General features: G+C 38.8%; 2 protein-coding genes across 2 annotated transcripts in view; one reads left to right on the top strand and one right to left on the bottom strand.

Annotated features, from left to right (window-relative positions):
* On the bottom strand, positions 1-6,761 carry LOC131140373 (putative E3 ubiquitin-protein ligase UBR7). Its single transcript, XM_058090740.2, has 11 exons — positions 6,548-6,761; positions 6,226-6,359; positions 4,930-4,990; positions 4,706-4,801; positions 4,564-4,617; positions 4,398-4,503; positions 4,219-4,331; positions 2,190-2,378; positions 1,972-2,128; positions 1,845-1,906; positions 1-528 (listed from the first exon to the last, which is right to left on the bottom strand). Exons 1-11 carry the CDS (start codon positions 6,665-6,667, stop codon positions 445-447), a joined length of 1,176 nt encoding a protein of 391 aa, XP_057946723.2. The 5' UTR covers positions 6,668-6,761; the 3' UTR covers positions 1-444.
* Positions 6,762-7,731: 970 nt separating this feature from the next.
* LOC131140404 (inositol-tetrakisphosphate 1-kinase) overlaps positions 7,732-18,441 on the top strand; it is a 39,981-nt gene continuing 29,271 nt past the window's right edge. The window contains exons 1-3 of the mRNA XM_058090804.2: positions 7,732-7,961; positions 8,369-8,542; positions 14,887-14,911. Of these exons, the coding sequence (XP_057946787.2) occupies positions 8,448-8,542; positions 14,887-14,911 (120 nt within the window). The 5' untranslated portion in view covers positions 7,732-7,961; positions 8,369-8,447. The remainder of the gene's footprint in view (positions 7,962-8,368; positions 8,543-14,886; positions 14,912-18,441) is intronic.

Below are 18,441 nucleotides of genomic sequence, written 5' to 3'. Positions count from 1 at the left end.
TTTGCATAAATAAACTAAATAAATGTAAGAACGGTACATTTAATACGCCGTGTGTTCATCAGCCGCATCAAATAAAAGAGTCTCAGGGAAAGAGTTGCCATCAGTCTTTACTGTATCTTTCTCTCCATGTAAACATTAAAGCAGCATCAGGAGTCTTTAACAGACTGAAACAAACTTGGTCACAAACGCTCATGCATAAAATAGCTACTAGTCACAACTGTTGTTTTTTTATCATCTTCAAGGATAAGGCATCTTTAACAGAAACATACACCACAAATGTGATTGTGATGCTTTTCACTATTTCTTCTAACTTCATTGGTTGCAGCATAAACACCCCCCCCCTTTTTTTTTTTATTCGGTGGGGGGTGGGAAGGAAGGTGACAAATTCACACTTTTAGTCCCAAGCGCCACACGGCGGCGGCAGCATCGATGTCACCCATTTGGTTACTGGTACCCTGTGTTGATTCTGCGTCTTTTTCTAGCTTGTAGCTCCTCAAAAAGCTGATGTACAGCTTCAGGGGTCACCACCTGAGAGGGAGAGGGACGCAATAAATGGGTTACCAAAAGAACATATGATATTTCTATGTCATGATATTTATGTACATATCCTCAGAGTTCAGCCTCTCAAATGTGAATAAGCAAAACAAGATAACCACACACAGAGTGATGGATATTTTTTTTTTTGGGGGGCGGGCGGGACTATATATATTTTACACCTAATAGTTTACCTGGAATTATTATATCTGTAAAAGTGTCATGCAATCTGCTATGTGTGCACTTTGAGATCCTTTATTTAATGTAAAGTGCATTATCAATTAAATTTTTTATTATTATATATTATAATATATAATAAATAAAATATAAAAAAATGTTCTTAAGCCCCCTAAATAATTTCATATTTTTAAATTAATTTTTACAAAAAATAATTCATATAATGGAGCAAAAGTAGGCTAATAAGCAAGTCAATAGGCAGGCTAATACTAGCCTATTAGTAGTAGTAATAATCAGACAAAGAATAATTATAATAGTAATAATAATAGGCTAATTAATAATATAATGATGATTATTATATAATTGATCACTGTCCAATGGTTGCAGAGATAAAATTAAATATGCCACACCTTGGAAATAATTTTTTTCCCCATTAAAAACAATGTTAAGTAATCCAGTGCATGAATGGCCATATATGCTTTATCAGGGGCTGAAGCCCCATTAAAATGTTCTTAAGCCCCGCTAAATAATTTTATTTTATTTTTTGTTTAAAAAATATTTGATATTTTTATAATTTTTTTAATTGATTTTTATTTTTTTTTACAAAAAAAAAATATCTGACAAGTTTCATATGATAGGGCAAAAGCAGGCTACTACTACTAGTAGTAGTAATAATCAGAAGAAGAATAATGATAATAGTAATAATAATAGGCTAATTAATAATATAATAATGATTATTATGTTATTGATGACTGTCCACTGGACAGAATGGTTGCAGAGATTGAACAGCGGTTTTGCAGTGTAGATTGTGTGTACTTGTGTACATTTAATGGTGGACTAAAACAATTGAGTATCTCTACTAAATCTGTACTAAAGTGGGAAAATTATATCCCGGTTCTTGTTCCTTATTTGTTTTTTTTTTTATATTTTGATTTTTTTATTATTATTATTTTTTTTGAATGTCTACTACATTGATTCATATCCTGTGCATCCTACCTACCTACCTGTCCTCAGAACCTAGTGAGGTTTCTTATTTAAAATGGTTTATTCCATTTCCATCATTGTCTACTGGGGAGAAATTGATGCTAAATGTAAACAAATCAAATCCCATGAAGCAAGTATAGCAAATATACCTTTTTTTCTGTAGCACACTGGTGCAAAAATGCTGTGATTGCAGTTGTCAGCTCTTTGTAGCCTAAAAAAGACAAAAAGTACAATTAATTTTGCAGAAGCATTCCAAAATATCTATCTAGTACTCACCATAAATGAACTCTAGTTGTTGTACTCTGGTCATTGAACTCGTCACTGCCATAAGCGGGTGCTGCCCGAACGGCTCGTCCAAGCCTCGGTTCTCATAGGCTAGAACCGTATCCGATTCGTCCATAAGGAAGTGAACCTGTGCGGCGACGTACGCCCTCTGTGTGCACACACGTAATGAACCGTCGATGATGATGAGGATGATGATGATGGAGACTCACCTTGCAGCTGGTGCAGGTACACAGCTCAGAGCGCCAACTGTAAGGCCAGAACACAGCCCCTCGTCTAGGTCTCTCCATAGTCCCAGACCGGAGATCTTTCAACTTGCAAGCCAGCGTTTTGCTTTTCCCGGGATCAGCTGTCATTTCGTCATGGCTCCGTTTACAAGGAAAGTTTTTGGTTTCTTGTCCCTAAACGCAGGACAGCGCCGAGTTATAGCATAGCATGACATGACTGGGCGATGAAAAGCAACAGTTTACTGTAATCCGTCGTGTGAAACTCAAAACCAAAGCAGGACCTGGTGGGGGTCACGTCTCCTCTAATTAGGCAAAAGAAGGGAAAAGAAACAGGAGCTTAAGGCCTTGCTCTCTGGCTTGTGATGTTACTCTCTGGCGCCATCTAGTGGTAAGGAAGGATAACTGCAAAGCAGCCGTGTTCATAAACATTATGGCCCCTTAATTAAAGTTCATTCATTCATTTTCTACCGCTTTTTCCTCACGAGGGTCGCAGGGGGTGCTGGAGCCTATCCCAGCTGTCTTCAGGGAGAGAGGCGGGGTACACCCTGGACTGGTGGCCAGCCAATCACAGGGCACATATAGACAAACAACCATTCACACTCACATTCATACCTATGGACAATTTGGAGTCGCTAATTAACCTAGCATGTTTTTGGAGAACATGCAAACTCCACACAGAGATGGCCGAGGGTGGAATCGAACCCTGGTCCTCCTAACTGTGGGGTCCGCGCGCTAACCACTCTTCCACCGTGCCGCCCAAATTTAGAAGTTATTTATCTTTTTTCCATGAGCTAATGCTGCTAATTTTTAGCACAAAAAAGGGTTTTAGTTTATAGATACTTATGGCAGGGCTGCACGGTGGAGGAGTGGTTAGCGCGCAGACCTCACAGCTAAGAGACAAGGGTTCAATTCCACCCTCGGCCGCCTCTGTGTGGAGTTTGCATGTTCTCCCCGTGCATGCGTGGGTTTTCTCTGTTTTTTTTTCTTCCCACATTCCAAAAACATGCGAGGTGGATGGCCACCAGTCCAGGGTGTACCCCGCCTCTCCCCCCAAGACAGCTGGGATAGGCTCCAGCACCCCCCGCGACCCTTGTGAGGATAAGCGATATGAATTAATAATAGATATGAAGGCTGCAAGGTGGACGAGGCGCACGCAGGCCTCGCAGCTAGGAGACCCGAGTTCAATTCCACCCTCAGCAATATCTGTGTGGAGTTTGCATGTTCTCCCAGTGCATGCGTGGGTTTTCTCCGGGTACTCCGGTTTCCTCCCACATTCCAAAAACATGCTAGGTTAATTAGCAACTCCAAATTGTCCATAGGTATGAATGTGAGTGTGAATGGTTGTTTGTCTATATGTGCCCTGTGATTGGCTGGCCACCAGTCCAGGGTGTACCCCAACCCTCTTGCCCGAAGACAGCTGGGATAGGCTCCAGCACGAATGAATGAATGAATGATATTGATGGCCAAGATGAATATTTTCTACAATACTCATTTTTGGCCCTCATGGACTCCTATAGAGAAGCTACACTCAATAACCCACACAGAAATCTTTCTAGATCTTCCAGCATCTGCACCCATCCCAGCAGTATGTCCTCAGATTTCCAAAAAACGGTCTTCTTTAATTGATCCCACCCACATCCCGAACAGTACAAAACAGTACAGCAGAACGGGAAGGAGGGCAAATCTACGCCCATATAAGGAACTCCGGCCTACTGTGACATCACAGTGAGCCGGTGTTACAAAAAACTTTTTTCGGGACTCAATTCCGAATGCACAAACCTCATTATCTGAAACTTTGGCACAGTTTAACACGGGAATACAATATTGTAGCAGGTCAGAAAAGCGGGTCCACTTTATCCGAAGTACCAGAAATAAAGACCTGCTAAGCTAACGTCAAGGAAAAATGAACACATTTTGAATTCCTACGGAAAGTAGAGTACTCTCTTTCCAGAGGACTTCACAGAAGTTGAAATTGTGTTCAAATGACGTTAATTAAAATAATAACTGGCCCTACCTCCTGATCTTTGTGCTCAAGGCTGGTGGAAGGTTCCTCGTCTCTAATTTTAGTCGAGTCTTGCCGCGTTTCCTCTCCTTTAACGTCACCGTCTTCATCCTTCTGGCGTGAAACTGCAAAAGAAGCATATTAAAAGTTCACAACATACTTTGGTCTCGACGTGGATGAAAGAGGATTACCTGCAAAGTGGGCGGCATACGTCCACAAGAAAGGAGCCTTGTTCATGCAGGCCTCGCATACCATCTCCTGCAGCTCCTCCGGTTCCTCCACGGTGCAATGTAGATGCTGTGGAAATATATAATATAATATATATATATATAATATAAAATATTATATTTCCTTTACCCTGGTGTGAAACCAGTCCTCACAGACGACACATTGAATCATCTCATCGTTGACCTGTAGAGAAATCATCTTGGATTTAATGTGACAAATCAAATAATAACAATATTAAATGTGACTTTACATTTACATAATCACGTAATACCTGATCATCCGTGTCGGGATACGGACGATCACATGTGCAGTAGCAGCCGGAGAAGTTGTGACTGTAAAGGTTTTGGATGTTTTCCTTATCTTTGGTCTGCCGGTGCAGGGAGAATAAAAAACCATCAGCTGATATATACAACATTAGCAGCATTTCCAAAGATAATTGTATTTTATTTTGATTTGTAATCATTGCATGCAGATAATTTTTTTTTTTTAAGTCACCGGAATGAGTTGACATCGGAAATCCCCAAACTTGCCGTTTCCGCAATCACAACGAAAATTTCTGTGGAGCAAATAGCAGGAAGATGAGTTTAACAAAGCAGTTCTCCATAGATAGATAAATAAATAAATAAAATAAATCTATTAAAAAAATATTTTAAAAAATAAGGGATAAAATACAGGTATAAAAATAATTAAAAAAATAAGGGAATGGTACTATGTAAAATAAATTATAATAAAATAAATATATTATAATAAAATAAAATAAATAAAATAAGGTACAAATAGCAAAGACAGTAAAGCAAAAATATCATAGCAAAGCAAGCAAAATATAATGCAAAAACCTAAAAATAATGTAACATGTACATATTGATGTAGTTATTAGTTATTATATGCAGTATGTACTATGTGCATGTGTAGTATAGTACCTTTTGGTATACAATTCAAAGATATTGAAAATTTCTGTGGAGCAAATAGCAGGAAGATGAATTTAACAAAGCAGTTCTCCATAGATAGATAAATAAATAAAAAAATAAAATAAATGTATAAAAAAATAATTTAAAAATAAGGGATAAAATACATTTATAAAAATAATTTAAAAATAAGGGAATGGTACTATGTAAAATAGTATAGTAAAATAAAATAAGGTACAAATAGCAAATACAGTAAAGAGCAAAAATATTAAAAATATCATAGCAAAGCAAGCAAAATAACAGTAAATAAAACAGTAAGTAAAACAAAGCAGTTCTCGATAGATAGATAGATAGATAAATAAATAAAATAAATAAATTTATAAAAAAATAATTTTAAAAAATAAGGGATAAAATACATTTATAAAAAATAATTTAAAAAATAAGGGATAAAATACATTTATAAAAAATAATTTAAAAAATAAGGGAATGGTACTATGTAAAATAGTATAGTAAAATAAAATAAGGTACAAATAGCAAATACAGTAAAAAGCAAAAATATCCAAAATATCATAGCAAAGCAAGCAAAATAACAGTAAATAAAACAGTAAGTACAACAAAGCAGTTCTCGGTAGATAGATAGATAAATAAATTCAATAAAAATAATTAAAAAAATAAGGGAATGGTACTATTTAAAAATATATAGTAAAATAAAATAAAATAAGGTACAAATAGAAAATACAGTACAGCAAAAATATCATAGAAAAGCAAGCAAAATATAATGCAAAAATCTCCATTTCGTGAAAAAAAATGCTGTACAGCATATACATGTACATATTGATGCAGTTATTATATGCAGTATGTACTATGTGCATGTGTAGTATAGTACCTTTTGGTATACAATTCAAAGATATCATGCCCATCATGGCATTTATTGGCACAAGCCAGACAAACACCAGCAGGCTCTGCAGCATTGGGGGTGCATGTGTTGCATGCAAACACAGCCTGCCTCTTCACGTAGCCCTGCAACAACAAAGATGGAATAAACACACCAAGATCCATTCACATCAAACTAATTGACACTACACACAGTATCGTTTCACCATCAGATGTATAGATATATATATATTTTTTTTTTAGATTGACTTGCTTGGACAATAAATGGATGCACATTCCTTTGCTTGGGTGGGAGACAAAGGGCATGTTCTTACCCGGGAATAAGAGCAGTTTTCTGGGTCACTTCCGGCCAGCACGCACAAAATGTTCTCAAGATCCTCCTCGTTTGCAAGCAAGTCATCAAGCTTGGGCTCCATTGTGTTTGTTTCTGCCATAGTGGGAATGAAAACCGACGTTAAACGCGACCGCAATACAGTAGTTTGCGTAAAACAATGTTATATTTCCGGGCGGGAGTTTGGAGCCAATACCACTCAGCGGAAGTGACATCACGGTATCGTTGTTCGAAACAATTATATTTGTTTTACAGTAATATTTTTTTAATTTGGCAGGAACAGCATGTACAGTTTAAACAATGTCTATTTTGAATTTATTTTATGGCAATAGTTTTAATAATTATGTATGACCGGGGAATCAGTTGCAAAATTAGTCCAATAGAGGGCGCTACTGCTACTTGCTAGTTAGCTTGTCAACATTGGCATTGCAGTAGAAATAGACTCGGTTAGGACAGTATTGTGTACAATACAAAGTATTTTTGTTACAGTTCATGTAAAAACAAGTGATTTATATTATTCAGTTGTAATTTAGCCATAATGGACATCATCTGTATTGCTTTAATGTGGGTCTCAACAATTGCAGTTGTTACGTATGGCTAAACATTGCTGTATGTGTAAGCTAATGTAAGCTATTTATGTGACGCCCTTACTTTGGTACCCCCCACACAGGATGTGCTGTTATTTTGAAGGCCGGAAGCGTGTGTGTTTTAGTCACTATTCTCTTCACTAATTTCTAACAAGCTACCTAAACACGGCCTTCAAAATAACAGCACATTCTTACCAAAGTAAGGGCGTCACATAAGTAGCTTACAATAGCTTACGTATGTTTGTGGGAAAACTATTGAATGATATTTCTAAAATCATTGCTATATTTCTGAATGAAATTGCATATTCAGCCTTTTACATGTATGTGTCCTTCATTTTATGTATGAGCTTGGACAACGAGCACCACAGGCTGAATGGACAATGGGAATTTTGAGTATTCAGTTGTAAACAGATCAGTTGGGATAGTTTTTGTTGCAATAAAACTGACTTTCCGGTCACATCAAAAATAGGGTAATTTAATTTATAAAAAAAAGGTAGAAGTAGACGTTGAATTGTAAAGACTAGAATTTAAAAATCCACAAACGAAGTAAGGTATCGTATTTTCCGAGCTGCCCGTGGAGGCATCACCAGCCTCCTGAATCCTGGGTGTGTGCAGGCAGTAGAGCCCGTAGACAGGGGGAGAAAACACCAGCAACATCGCAACGTGAGTCCAGCTGTGCCTGTCAACTGTCATCTTGCCTGGAAACTTCTTCCCATTGCACCATCGGGCGCGCTGAGAATGGGAAACTACCCGAGCTAGTTCCCTGAAGAGGACCTTCATTCACAGGGGCGGACTGCCAAAAACTGCCAGGTTAGTTAGCTCGCTCGCCACGGCGCCTGGTCCGCGACTATGATTCACAGTCAGGCTACTTACTTCATGTGTTTGAGCGCGTTTACATTTTTTTTTATATTCGATATCGGAATATTTGGAATATATCTCCCTTTTAGCTTCCTAACGTCCACGTCGCTTGCTATCGTTTTGACTACCGGGGCTAGCCAGCTAACCAGGCTAGCAAGTGAAGTTAGCTTCTAGGGGCGCTAGTGTGAGTTTGCCTGATGCTCCACATTCACTGTCACGCTTGCAAGCAAACAACCTGTATTTCTTTCTTATGTCATGTTGTGTTGTGTTGGCTGCAGACTTGACAGACGTCTGTTTGCAGCTGAGTCATAAGGTTTGAAGAGTGGAGATACTTCAAGTGGATATTTTTGTTCTTTTAGGTTGATCCCTTTGCCCAATCAATCAGTCAGTCTGTCACATCATTGACATCCAGGGAGGGGATCCAGGACCTCTGTGGAGATGCAGACTTTCCTAAAAGGCCGGAGAGTCGGATACTGGCTCAGTGAAAAGAAGATGAAGAAGCTGAATTTTCATGCTTTTGCAGATTTGTGCAGGTATGTGACTGAATGTTCATTCATTCATTTTCTACCGCTTTTTCCTCACGAGGGTCGTGGGAGGGGGTGCTGGAGCCTATCCCAGCTGTCTTTGGGCGAGAGGCGGGGTACACCCTGGACTGGTGGCCAGCCAATCACAGGGCACATATAGACAAACAACCATTCACACTCACATTCATACCTATGGACAATTTGGAGTCGCTAATTAACCTAGCATGTTAAACCCATAACTGGGTTACTTTCTGTTTGTGGGCTTCCCAGCATGACTTGCGGGTTCTAAATGGCAATTAAATTCATTCATTCATTTTCTACCGCTTTTCACGAGGGTCACAGGGGTGCTGGAGCCTATCCCAGCTGTCTTTGGGCGAGAGGCGGGGTACACCCTGGACTGGTCGCCAGCCAATCACAAACAACCATTCACACTCACATTCATACCTATGGACAATTTGGAGTCGCTAATTAACCTAGCATGTTTTTGGAATGTGGGAGGAAACCGGAGTGCCCGGAGAAAACCCACGCATGCACGGGGAGAACATGGAAACTCCACACAGAGATGGCAGAGGGTGGAATTGAACCCTGGTCTCCACTTGTCCACCGTGCTGCCCGTGACTGAATGTTTTACACATAAAATACAGAAGATCCCTTGCACATGAATGTCACTTTTCATTCCAAATCTTCACTATTACTACTATTCTCTGTCTATGTTTTGTTTTGTTGGCATGAATGTCCCCAGAGGGATTACCCGAGTAAAAGTCAAGCCCTTAGTTGGCAAAGGATGTGTCCGTTGTGACTCCAGCGTGAGCTTGTTGAGACATGGCACTTGGAGCGAAATAAAGAATGTGTGTAATTGTTTTTTTCAGGTCACAAGCCGTAGAAAACTTGTTTTAACTTTATTCATCGAGCTCAAGCGATTTGCAGTTCAAGGCGTCGGAGGTGTGGCGTCGTGGAAAGTATTCATGAATGTTATTTTGCTGAATGTAGTCATATAATAGGCAGCAGGCTTTGCGGGTGTTTTGAAGCAATTGAGGCAAAATGGCGTCGGGTTGGACTGTCGATTCAGGCTCAACTTATTGGCTGTGTAACATAGTCAGTTAGTATTATTCAAGGTATTGGCATTTTAAGACGTTGACAGATGCTTCTGATGTTTTTGACTCCGGGTGGTATTTGGCTAACACACCATGTTTAGTTTTCCACGACAGAAACTACATTCCAAAAACATGCTAGGTTAATTAGCGACTCCAAATTGTCCATAGGTATGAATGTGAGTGTGAATTTTTGTTTGTCTGTATGTGCCCTGTGATTGGCTGGTGACCAATCCAGGGTGTCCCCCCGCCTCTCACCTGAAATCAGCTGGGATAGGCTCCGCTAAGTGATAGCCGTCACTCATAAACACATTGCAATGGGACTATTTATATAGCTTGTTGTGACAACTCTGTACAGTCGATGACATCGTAGCTCTGCTTCATAGCACACCTCATACAACACCCTTGGACTGCCAGAGAATAAGAAGATGTAGCAGGTGGCAATTCAGTGTTGCCAGTCTAGTGACTTAAGTGAGAAAAAAGTGACTTTTTCTGGAGACTCTAACATGAAAGAAGGTATTGGTCTTCTGGTCCTGCTGTGCCCTCACATGAACACCGATATTGTCAAAACACAAGAAGGCCAGGAACATAAAAAATGTCATAATTATGCAAATTTGGTAATGAAATGGTTTAATTTCATTTGAACATGCATCAGATTACAATTGAATGCATCACATAATCAGTTCACAGTTCCACATGTCCAAAAGGAGTAGGAAGAAGCAAAGCTTATTAAATCCTACCCCTCCATCTGGTACTTTTACAATCAGTAACTGTTACATTTGTTCACTTCCTGCTTTCCGAATATAATTTAATTTTATTTAATTGTATTTTTTAAATTTAACATTATTTAATTTTTTTATTAAAAAATACATCAGAATTATTTTTTTAATTTTGTTTATTTTTTAATGGTTTTATTTCATTTGAACATGCATCAGATTACAATTGAATGCATCACATAATCAGTTCACAGTTCCACATGTCCAAAAGGAGTAGGAAAGAAGCAAAGCTTATTAAATCCTACCCCTCCATCTGGTACTTTTACAATCAGTAACTGTTACATTTGTTCACTTCCTGCTTTCCTAATATAGTTTTAATTAATTTATTTATATATTTTTAATTTAAAATTTTTTTTAGTCCCGTACCAAAGTACGAGGTGATATGATCATAAAATTACAAAAAAAATATTAATGGGTACCATAGTAACTGTGCACTACATTTGTTCACTTCCTGCTTTCCTAATATAGTTTTAGTTTTTTTAAATTTATTATTATTTTTTTTAATATCACGTACCGAAGTACGAGGTGATATGAGCATCCAATGACATAAAGGGTACCATAGTAAGTGTCAATATTGTGATATATATATATATATATATAGAGCACATCATGACTGGTTGAAGACTCTTCATCCTTGTATTTAGCAAACATCAACTGCTTGTATTGTTTCTTGAATTGGCTCATCGTTGTGCATTGTTTAAGGACCTTACTCAATCCATATTAAAACGTTATGTAAGTTGTCATGAAGTCGGTCAAATTGGACCTCAGGAAACACTAACATATTATCTATATTGGATGGGAATGAGTTACTGTCGGAACAGTTTATCAGGAGGGTTCACTGGCGAGTGTCAGAGCCAAGAGGGCTGTTGCCTCACGAAAGTGACCTGATTGCGCCTGCACAGATTACCACACTGTAATCCTCAAAACATTTTTAATCTCTTTTAAACTCCCAAGCAACTACCAGGTCCTTCCCTGGATCATTGCCACCTACTTTACACCTCATGAGGACTTTGTGCCAAAGCAACAAACGTGATATTTAAATGTTAAAAAAAAGATATGTTTTATTTTTGCGGATGATTGACTGTGATAAAGATGTAATTTGGTTCTCTTGTGACATGTGTGTCATTCGCTTTATGTCACTTTAGTCACTTTATGAGAAATAAAAAGTCATTTTGAAGAGGAAGGCAAAGATGGAAGTAAGGTGACTCTCCTATGTCGACACTCGCATGTCGACATCAGCTGTTTTTTTGCTGTGTCTTCAAAAATGTTATGCTATTCAAGGGGTTTCCACAAAAATTGAGGTATAGTACTTGTGGTCGATCAGGTTTGTTGGGTCATCGTGTGGCCCGTAGCTGACACTTGGAGAGAGCGACTGCTTCCCGCCTGTCTTATGCAGCTGGACTGGAGAATCCTGCTGGTCAGGTGCACCTCTCAGTGATGCTTTCCAGACACTTGAGCTTGAGCCATTTAAAGACCTCCCTCTTGATAAATATCTACTTTGTAAATGACCAAATCCATCAAGCTCAACCTGCTTGAACAATGTAGGATCATGAAAAAAACCCAAACAAATTTACAGGTTAAAGCAGGTGAATGTAGTATTCACCTGACGTTATCTGCTGCCATATTCGGTATTTTTAATTTTAATTTTAATTTTAATTTTAATTTTAATTTTAATTTTAATTTTAATTTTAATTTTAATTTTAATTTTAATTTATTCATTATTTTATTTTATTTTATTTTATTTTATTTTATTTTATTTTATTTTATTTTATTTTATTTTATTTTATTTTATTTTATTTTATTTTATTTTATTTTATTTTTTATTTTATTCATTAATTCATTCATTTTCTACCGCTTTTTCCTCACGAGGGTCACGGGGGTGCTGGAGCCTATCACAGCTGTCTTGGGGCGAGAGGCGGGGTACACCCTGGACTTTAATTTAATTTAATTTAATTTAATTTAATTTAATTTAATTTAATTTAATTTAATTTAATTTAATTTAATTTAATTTAATTTAACTTAACACTGGTTGAATGGTCCCCTGTTTCCTTGTTTTTCCTCATTTTTATTGGCTCTCTGCACATTAAAAATGTATTCATTATGAATCAGGGCTGTCAAAGTTAACGTTTGACCCTTTGCCCACACCGTAGCATTGAGCAGAAATGGACAAAGAAAATGCTATCTTGAATGGTAATTTTTAGCTTCAAAGTTATTTGTATGAAACATGCCATAACTGTATTTGATTTAATGAATGAACTACTGGCCCATATTTGTAAAATTGATATCCGTTTTCATAAAAAAATAAAAAAAAAACACAGAAAGACATTTTTTGCACTCTTGAGTGTGACTAACCACAGCGGAGTGGGCGTGCCTGGAGGCGGGTCCTGGGTGGAATAGATTAAAACAGACCGTTTTCACAGGAAACACGAAATCCAAATAAATACAGCTGAATAGGTGCAAATTCTGGAAGAAGTAGAAAGCTTTCTGTGCTGGTTATTGTGTGTACCTGCTCTACAGAAGTCCACAAGTCAATTCAAAGGGCCGAAAATTTATCCCGGTTACTTAAACGCACTGACACGCCCACTAAACTTTGTAACTAGTCTCCACACACCGTCAGGCATCGAGCTCATTATGGAGTTAATGGATACGTGATACCGACTCTGACAATAACATTCTTGTGGCGTTGTGGCCTGCTTCATTCTATGTGGCGTCCTCACAATTATAGAAGCGATCTTACATATTTTGAGATGGGATGAAACCATCGACGACCCCATTCACATCGCATGAAACGAGCCAGCAGCTGCGGTATTAAATGTCCACATTGTTGTGTAGCAGTGAATAGCCCGGGCTGCTGTTGCCATGGGGATGTAACCTCAAAAACAACCAGGCTGGACAAGGCTGAGTTGATGCTACTTAACTGGTTTTTTTTGGCCATGCAAGTTTTTCGTCCTCTGTTGGTTTGTTTGAGCTAATTTGTCTTCTGTCTGTTGGAGCCTTTGCTTTATGTCGAGGTATTGTTTCGTAGAATTGACTTTTACGGACTTTTTAATCCAAATTATGTCCGCAGGTTGTAGATGAGTTGCACTGATCCTACGATCTGCACCCCAACAGTTAGCTTTTTTTTTTGTTTTTATTTATTTAAAACAGTCCAGACATAGTCATGTGTCTTTCTGCATCTGTAACCGTTTACATTACAGTTGCATTAGCTTAATTTAGCTCATAGACAGAAACTCTATGGACATATGTATATTTACATAATAATTGACCATCACAATTATTGTTGCCTGATACAGGTTGACTATGTGTTAAAACACATTTTTAAGAGTCAGGCGACACTGCTGACTTCCGGTTCCTGGTTCCATAAAGTGGGAAGCTAATAGGATGCCATATTGTACACTAAACTGAAAATGTACTCGGAAATTATGGTGTCAATTTTGAAGCCAGGGCTGCACGGTGGTCGAGTGGTTAGCGCACAGACCTCACAGCTAGGAAACCAGGGTTCAATTCCACCCTCGGTTATCTCTTGTGTGGAGTTGGCATGTTCTCCTCATGCATGCGTGGGTTTCCTCCGGGTACTCCGGTTTCCTCCCACATTCCAAAAACATGCTAGGTTAATTAGCGACTCCACATTGTTCATAAGTATATGAATGTGAGTGTGAATGGTTGTTTGTCTATATGTGCCCTGTGATTGGCTGGCCACCAGTCCAGCGTGTACCCCGCCTCTCGCCCGAAGACAGCTGGGATAGGCTCCAGCAACCCCCGCGACCCTCGTGAGGAAAAGCGGTAGAAAAAGAATGAATAATAGATATCAAGGCTACACGGCGGACAAGTGGTTAGCACGCTGGCCTCACAGCCAGGAGACCCGAGTTCAATTCCACCCTCAGCAATCTCTGTGTGCATGTTCTCCCTGTGCATGTGTGGGTTTCCTCCGGTTATTCCGGTTTCCTCCCACATTCCAAAAACATGCTAGGTTAATTAGCGACTCCAAATTGTCCATATGTATGAATGTGAGTGTGAATGGTTGTTTGTCTATATGTGCTGTGTGATTGGCTGGCCACCAGTCCAGCGTGTACCCCGCCTCTCGCCCGAAGACAGCTGGGATGGACTCCAGGAACCCCCGCGACCCTCGTGAGTAAAAGCGGTAGTGAATGAATGCATGGATGAATTTTGAAGCCTGCTAACCAGGGCGGATGCTAACCAAGGTTCCATTGTAATGACTAATTAATTAACTACAGGAAAAGTGTCAACACTGAAGATCAAGAGTCAAATCCACACTGTGAAATTGTGTACTGTATATGTACTGTACTATATTGCACTGACCGCAAATTTCCCTTTTCTTGGTCAAAAAAAGGGAAGACTTTTCCCTTTTTTGACCAAACTTGGCTGTGTTCCTATCATATAAGTCCAACTAAATTCCTTAATCGGATCTAACAGATGTTGTATTGACTGATGTTTCTATCTCACTAATACTTTGTTTTTTTTCCAGGAAAAGAGGGATAGAAGTGATTCAGGTAAGTCAATGTTGCTTTTTTTTGTAGTCTTAAGTTTAAATCACGGCGAAGCTTTCCTGCTTTTGCACCAAATCACAGTTTTCATGGACAGTTTTATTTCTTCCTTCACACCGCTACAAGTTTGCTCCCTCCTACGTGTCTGATTTAGTTGTTTGCTCTGAGCCAAAATCTGCCGACGCATTCTTGAGCTGTGATGGAAATTGGGTTCAACACCTGGGGCCACATGTGTAAAATGATGTGTGGGCACTAAACTATGGTGGATTCTCTTCACGTGCATATGATGTTGTTTGCAGACAATGTGACAATAGGCTTAGCTGACGCATGCTTCTTTAAGGTATTGGCGTTTTAAGACGTTGACAGATGTTTCTGATGTTTTTGGCTAACACACCATGTTTAGTTTTCCATGACAGAAACTACATTCCAAAAACATACATGTTCATTGGAGATGCTAAATATCCATAGGTATGAATATGAGTGTGAATGGTTGTTTGTCTGTTCCCCCCGCGAGTGATAGCCGTCACTCATAAACACATTGCAATGGGACTATTTATGTAGCTTGTTGTGACAACTCTGTACAGTATGACATCGTAAGCTCTGTTTCTTAGCACACCTCATACAACATCCTTGGACTGCCAGAGAATAAGAAGATGTAGCAGGTGGCAATTCAGTGTTGCCAGCCTAGTGACTTAAGTGGGGAAAAAAAGAGTTACTTTTTCTGGAGACTCTAACATGAAAGAAGGTATTGGCCTTCCGGTCCTGCTGTGCCCCCACATGAACACCGATATTGTCAAAACACAAGAAGGCCGGGAACATCAAAAATGTATTTGTTGTCATAACTATGCAAATTTGGTAATGGTTTTATTTCATTTGAACATGCATCAGATTACAATTGAATGCATCACATAATCAGTTCACAGTTCCACATGTCCAAAAGGAGTAGGAAGAAGCAAAGCTTATTAAATCCTACCCCTCCATCTGGTACTTTTACAATCAATAACTGTTACATTTGTTCACTTCCTGCTTTCCTAATATAGTTTAAGTTTTTTTTTATTAATTAATTTATTTTTTTTATTATTTTATATCACATACCGAAGTACGAGGTGATATGACCATCCAATGACATAATGGTTACCATAGTAACCATATAGTGATATATAGCACATCATGACTGGTTGAAGACTCTTCATCCTTGTATTTAGCAAACATCAACTGCTTGTATTGTTTCTTGAATTGACTCATCGTTGTGCATTGTTTGAGGTTCTTAATTAATTCAATTCAATAGTTTGATTCCACATACTGAAATGCTATGGCTTTTTAACGTAGTCCTAGCATGAAGTGTTTCAAATTTAGTTCTTCCCTGACATCATTCTCCTTATTTCTCCTCTCTTGTAGAGAAATATTGGATGACAATGATGATGGATGACAATGTTGCGCCCTACCCTAAGCCACATATAGATCGCAGTCCTCCGGGAAACACTGAACTATGCAGTTGCTTTTCAGGTTTCTCCCTTTCCTTGATAGGCGTCATATTTTTTTTTCTTTTTTTTTCAATCAGAAACAAATGTACACACTTTTAATCAGCTGACTTCTAATATTGAGACCCTGGCACCCAATCACACGGATACATCTACACCACGAATAAGTCTCCAGTGAATGCTAGCCATAGATTACTAAAGGATGCTACTGAAGGCTTCCATGAGCAATGACACACCGTGGATTTAGTCGCTTACTGGAAGACGAAGGAGAAAGTAGTCCTGACTGTCTGTCCTTTAATTTGCAATTATTTTGTTCCCTCTCTTGCTGCTGCCGTCGATACCAGAACACCCAGTTTGAGCCCGAGTCGTGGGAATAATCCCAAAGTAAGCATGCTTTCCCTCCCACTGCGCTTTCAGCTTTTCAGACGCACATAGAGCACCTCACAGATCCAGGGACTTAAACAGCCCTTTAGATTTTACATTTATTTGCTGGACACACACACACACACACACACACACACACACACATAAACTTGATGTTTGTTGCCGTGCTGTCAAAAAATAGCTCATCTTCCACTGATACCTACTGACACCAGCGATTCCACTCACTGCGATGCACCCAATGCCAGTCAGCGCCTGTACTATAATGGCCAGATCACGAGGGAAAATAATGACAGTCTTTGTAAAGCCTCGACCCTGTTACACAAGTCTGTGTACAAAGCTGTCTTCTCCTATTCCCTCGGTGAATTACACACTCAACAATCCATCAACAGTTTGTTTTTTTTTTTTTTTAAGTCAATGCTGCAGTTTCTAAGGCATGTTTGAAACACCGATAGAAAAAAAAATAGCTTCCCCTTTTTTGAGAGGATCATAAATGTCCACTGTGGAAATAGATGAAGACATTCATTAAGTCGCGAGTAATGAAAATGTGCAATTCGTCACAAATAAAAGGTCTCTAGAAGACACGAGTAGAATTAATGACCAGTTTATTTACCCAACCTTGCTCCGGTGGTCCAACTAACTAACAAATTGTAGCGATAACAAGTCAGCCTTGTATATCCAAGGATGGATTAATTCTATTTCTGGCAAGACAAAAGAAAACATTTTACACATGGGCTTAATCCGTTGTTTTGGTTTTTTTTTTGTCAAAAGTACTGAATTAAGTCTAATATAGCTACACTTTGAATACATATCAGCAAGCTGTGTATTACATAATTCACAAATGCATAACAACTGCATCCAGCATGCAATGAGCTTTCCAGTCACAACACGCGGTACGTAAGGCCAAACCCCCCTGGGGGATTCCAATCTGTGTTCAAATTTAGATGACATTTTTTTTCTCATGGGAAATAATGGAAATTGAATTACTATCTTCCAGGGGTCAAACCATTGCCGTTATAAAACCTCTAATTAACTCTGTAGGCGTTTGTGTAGTTACATGTGAATTTATATAAGATCTAGAATGCTTTCTGTGCGGGTTATTGTGTGTAGCTTCTCTATAGGAGTCCACGAGGGCCAAAAATGAGTATTATAGTTCCCCTGTCCTAACCGAGTCATTGGACATGCTTTTATTTAGAAAGCAAATACATAAATAAGAATGCAGTAATAATTCACTTTTTTGGAAATTTTCATTTTGGCCATTAATTTCATTCATTTTCTACCGCTTATCCTCACGAGGGTCGTGGGAGTTGCTGGAGTCTATCCCAGCTGTTGTACTGTTTTGTCTCGGGATGTGGGTGGAATCAATTAAAGCAGACCGTTTTGGAAATCCAAGGACATACAGCTGGGATAGGTGCAGATTCATGAAGATCTAGAAAGCTTTCTGTGCGGGTTATTGTGTGTAGCTTCTCTATAGGAGTACACAAGGGCGAAAAAGAGTATTATAGGTTCTCCTGTCCTAACCGAGTTGTTGGACATGCTTTTATTTCGAAAGTGAATACAGAAATAAGAATTTTTTTGGAAATTTTCATTTTGGCCATGAATATCATTCATTTTCTACCGCTTATCCTCACGAGGGTCGCGGGAGTGCTGGAGCCTATCCCAGCTGTCTTCGGG

This window comes from Doryrhamphus excisus, linkage group LG14 (genome assembly GCF_037039965.1).
Source record: "Doryrhamphus excisus strain RoL-2023G ecotype Guam linkage group LG14, RoL_Dexc_Guam_v1.1, whole genome shotgun sequence".
Classification (NCBI taxonomy): Eukaryota; Metazoa; Chordata; class Actinopteri; order Syngnathiformes; family Syngnathidae; genus Doryrhamphus; species Doryrhamphus excisus.
The sequence above is the reverse complement of the archived record's forward strand: the minus strand, read 5'-3'. Positions and strand labels throughout refer to the sequence as shown.

What these genes read in the sequence shown, in the direction of transcription:
- LOC131140373 (XM_058090740.2), bottom strand. Translation starts at nt 6,667, where the DNA reads ATGGCAGAAACAAACACAATGGAGCCCAAGCTTGATGACTTGCTTGCA. An exon ending in AAAACTGCTCTTATTCCCGG is followed by an intron (nt 6,360 to 6,547) that starts GTAAGAACATGC and finishes TTGTTGTTGCAG; the next exon opens with GGCTACGTGAAGAGGCAGGC. An exon ending in TTGAGCACAAAGATCAGGAG is followed by an intron (nt 2,379 to 4,218) that starts GTAGGGCCAGTT and finishes TCCTGCGTTTAG; the next exon opens with GGACAAGAAACCAAAAACTT.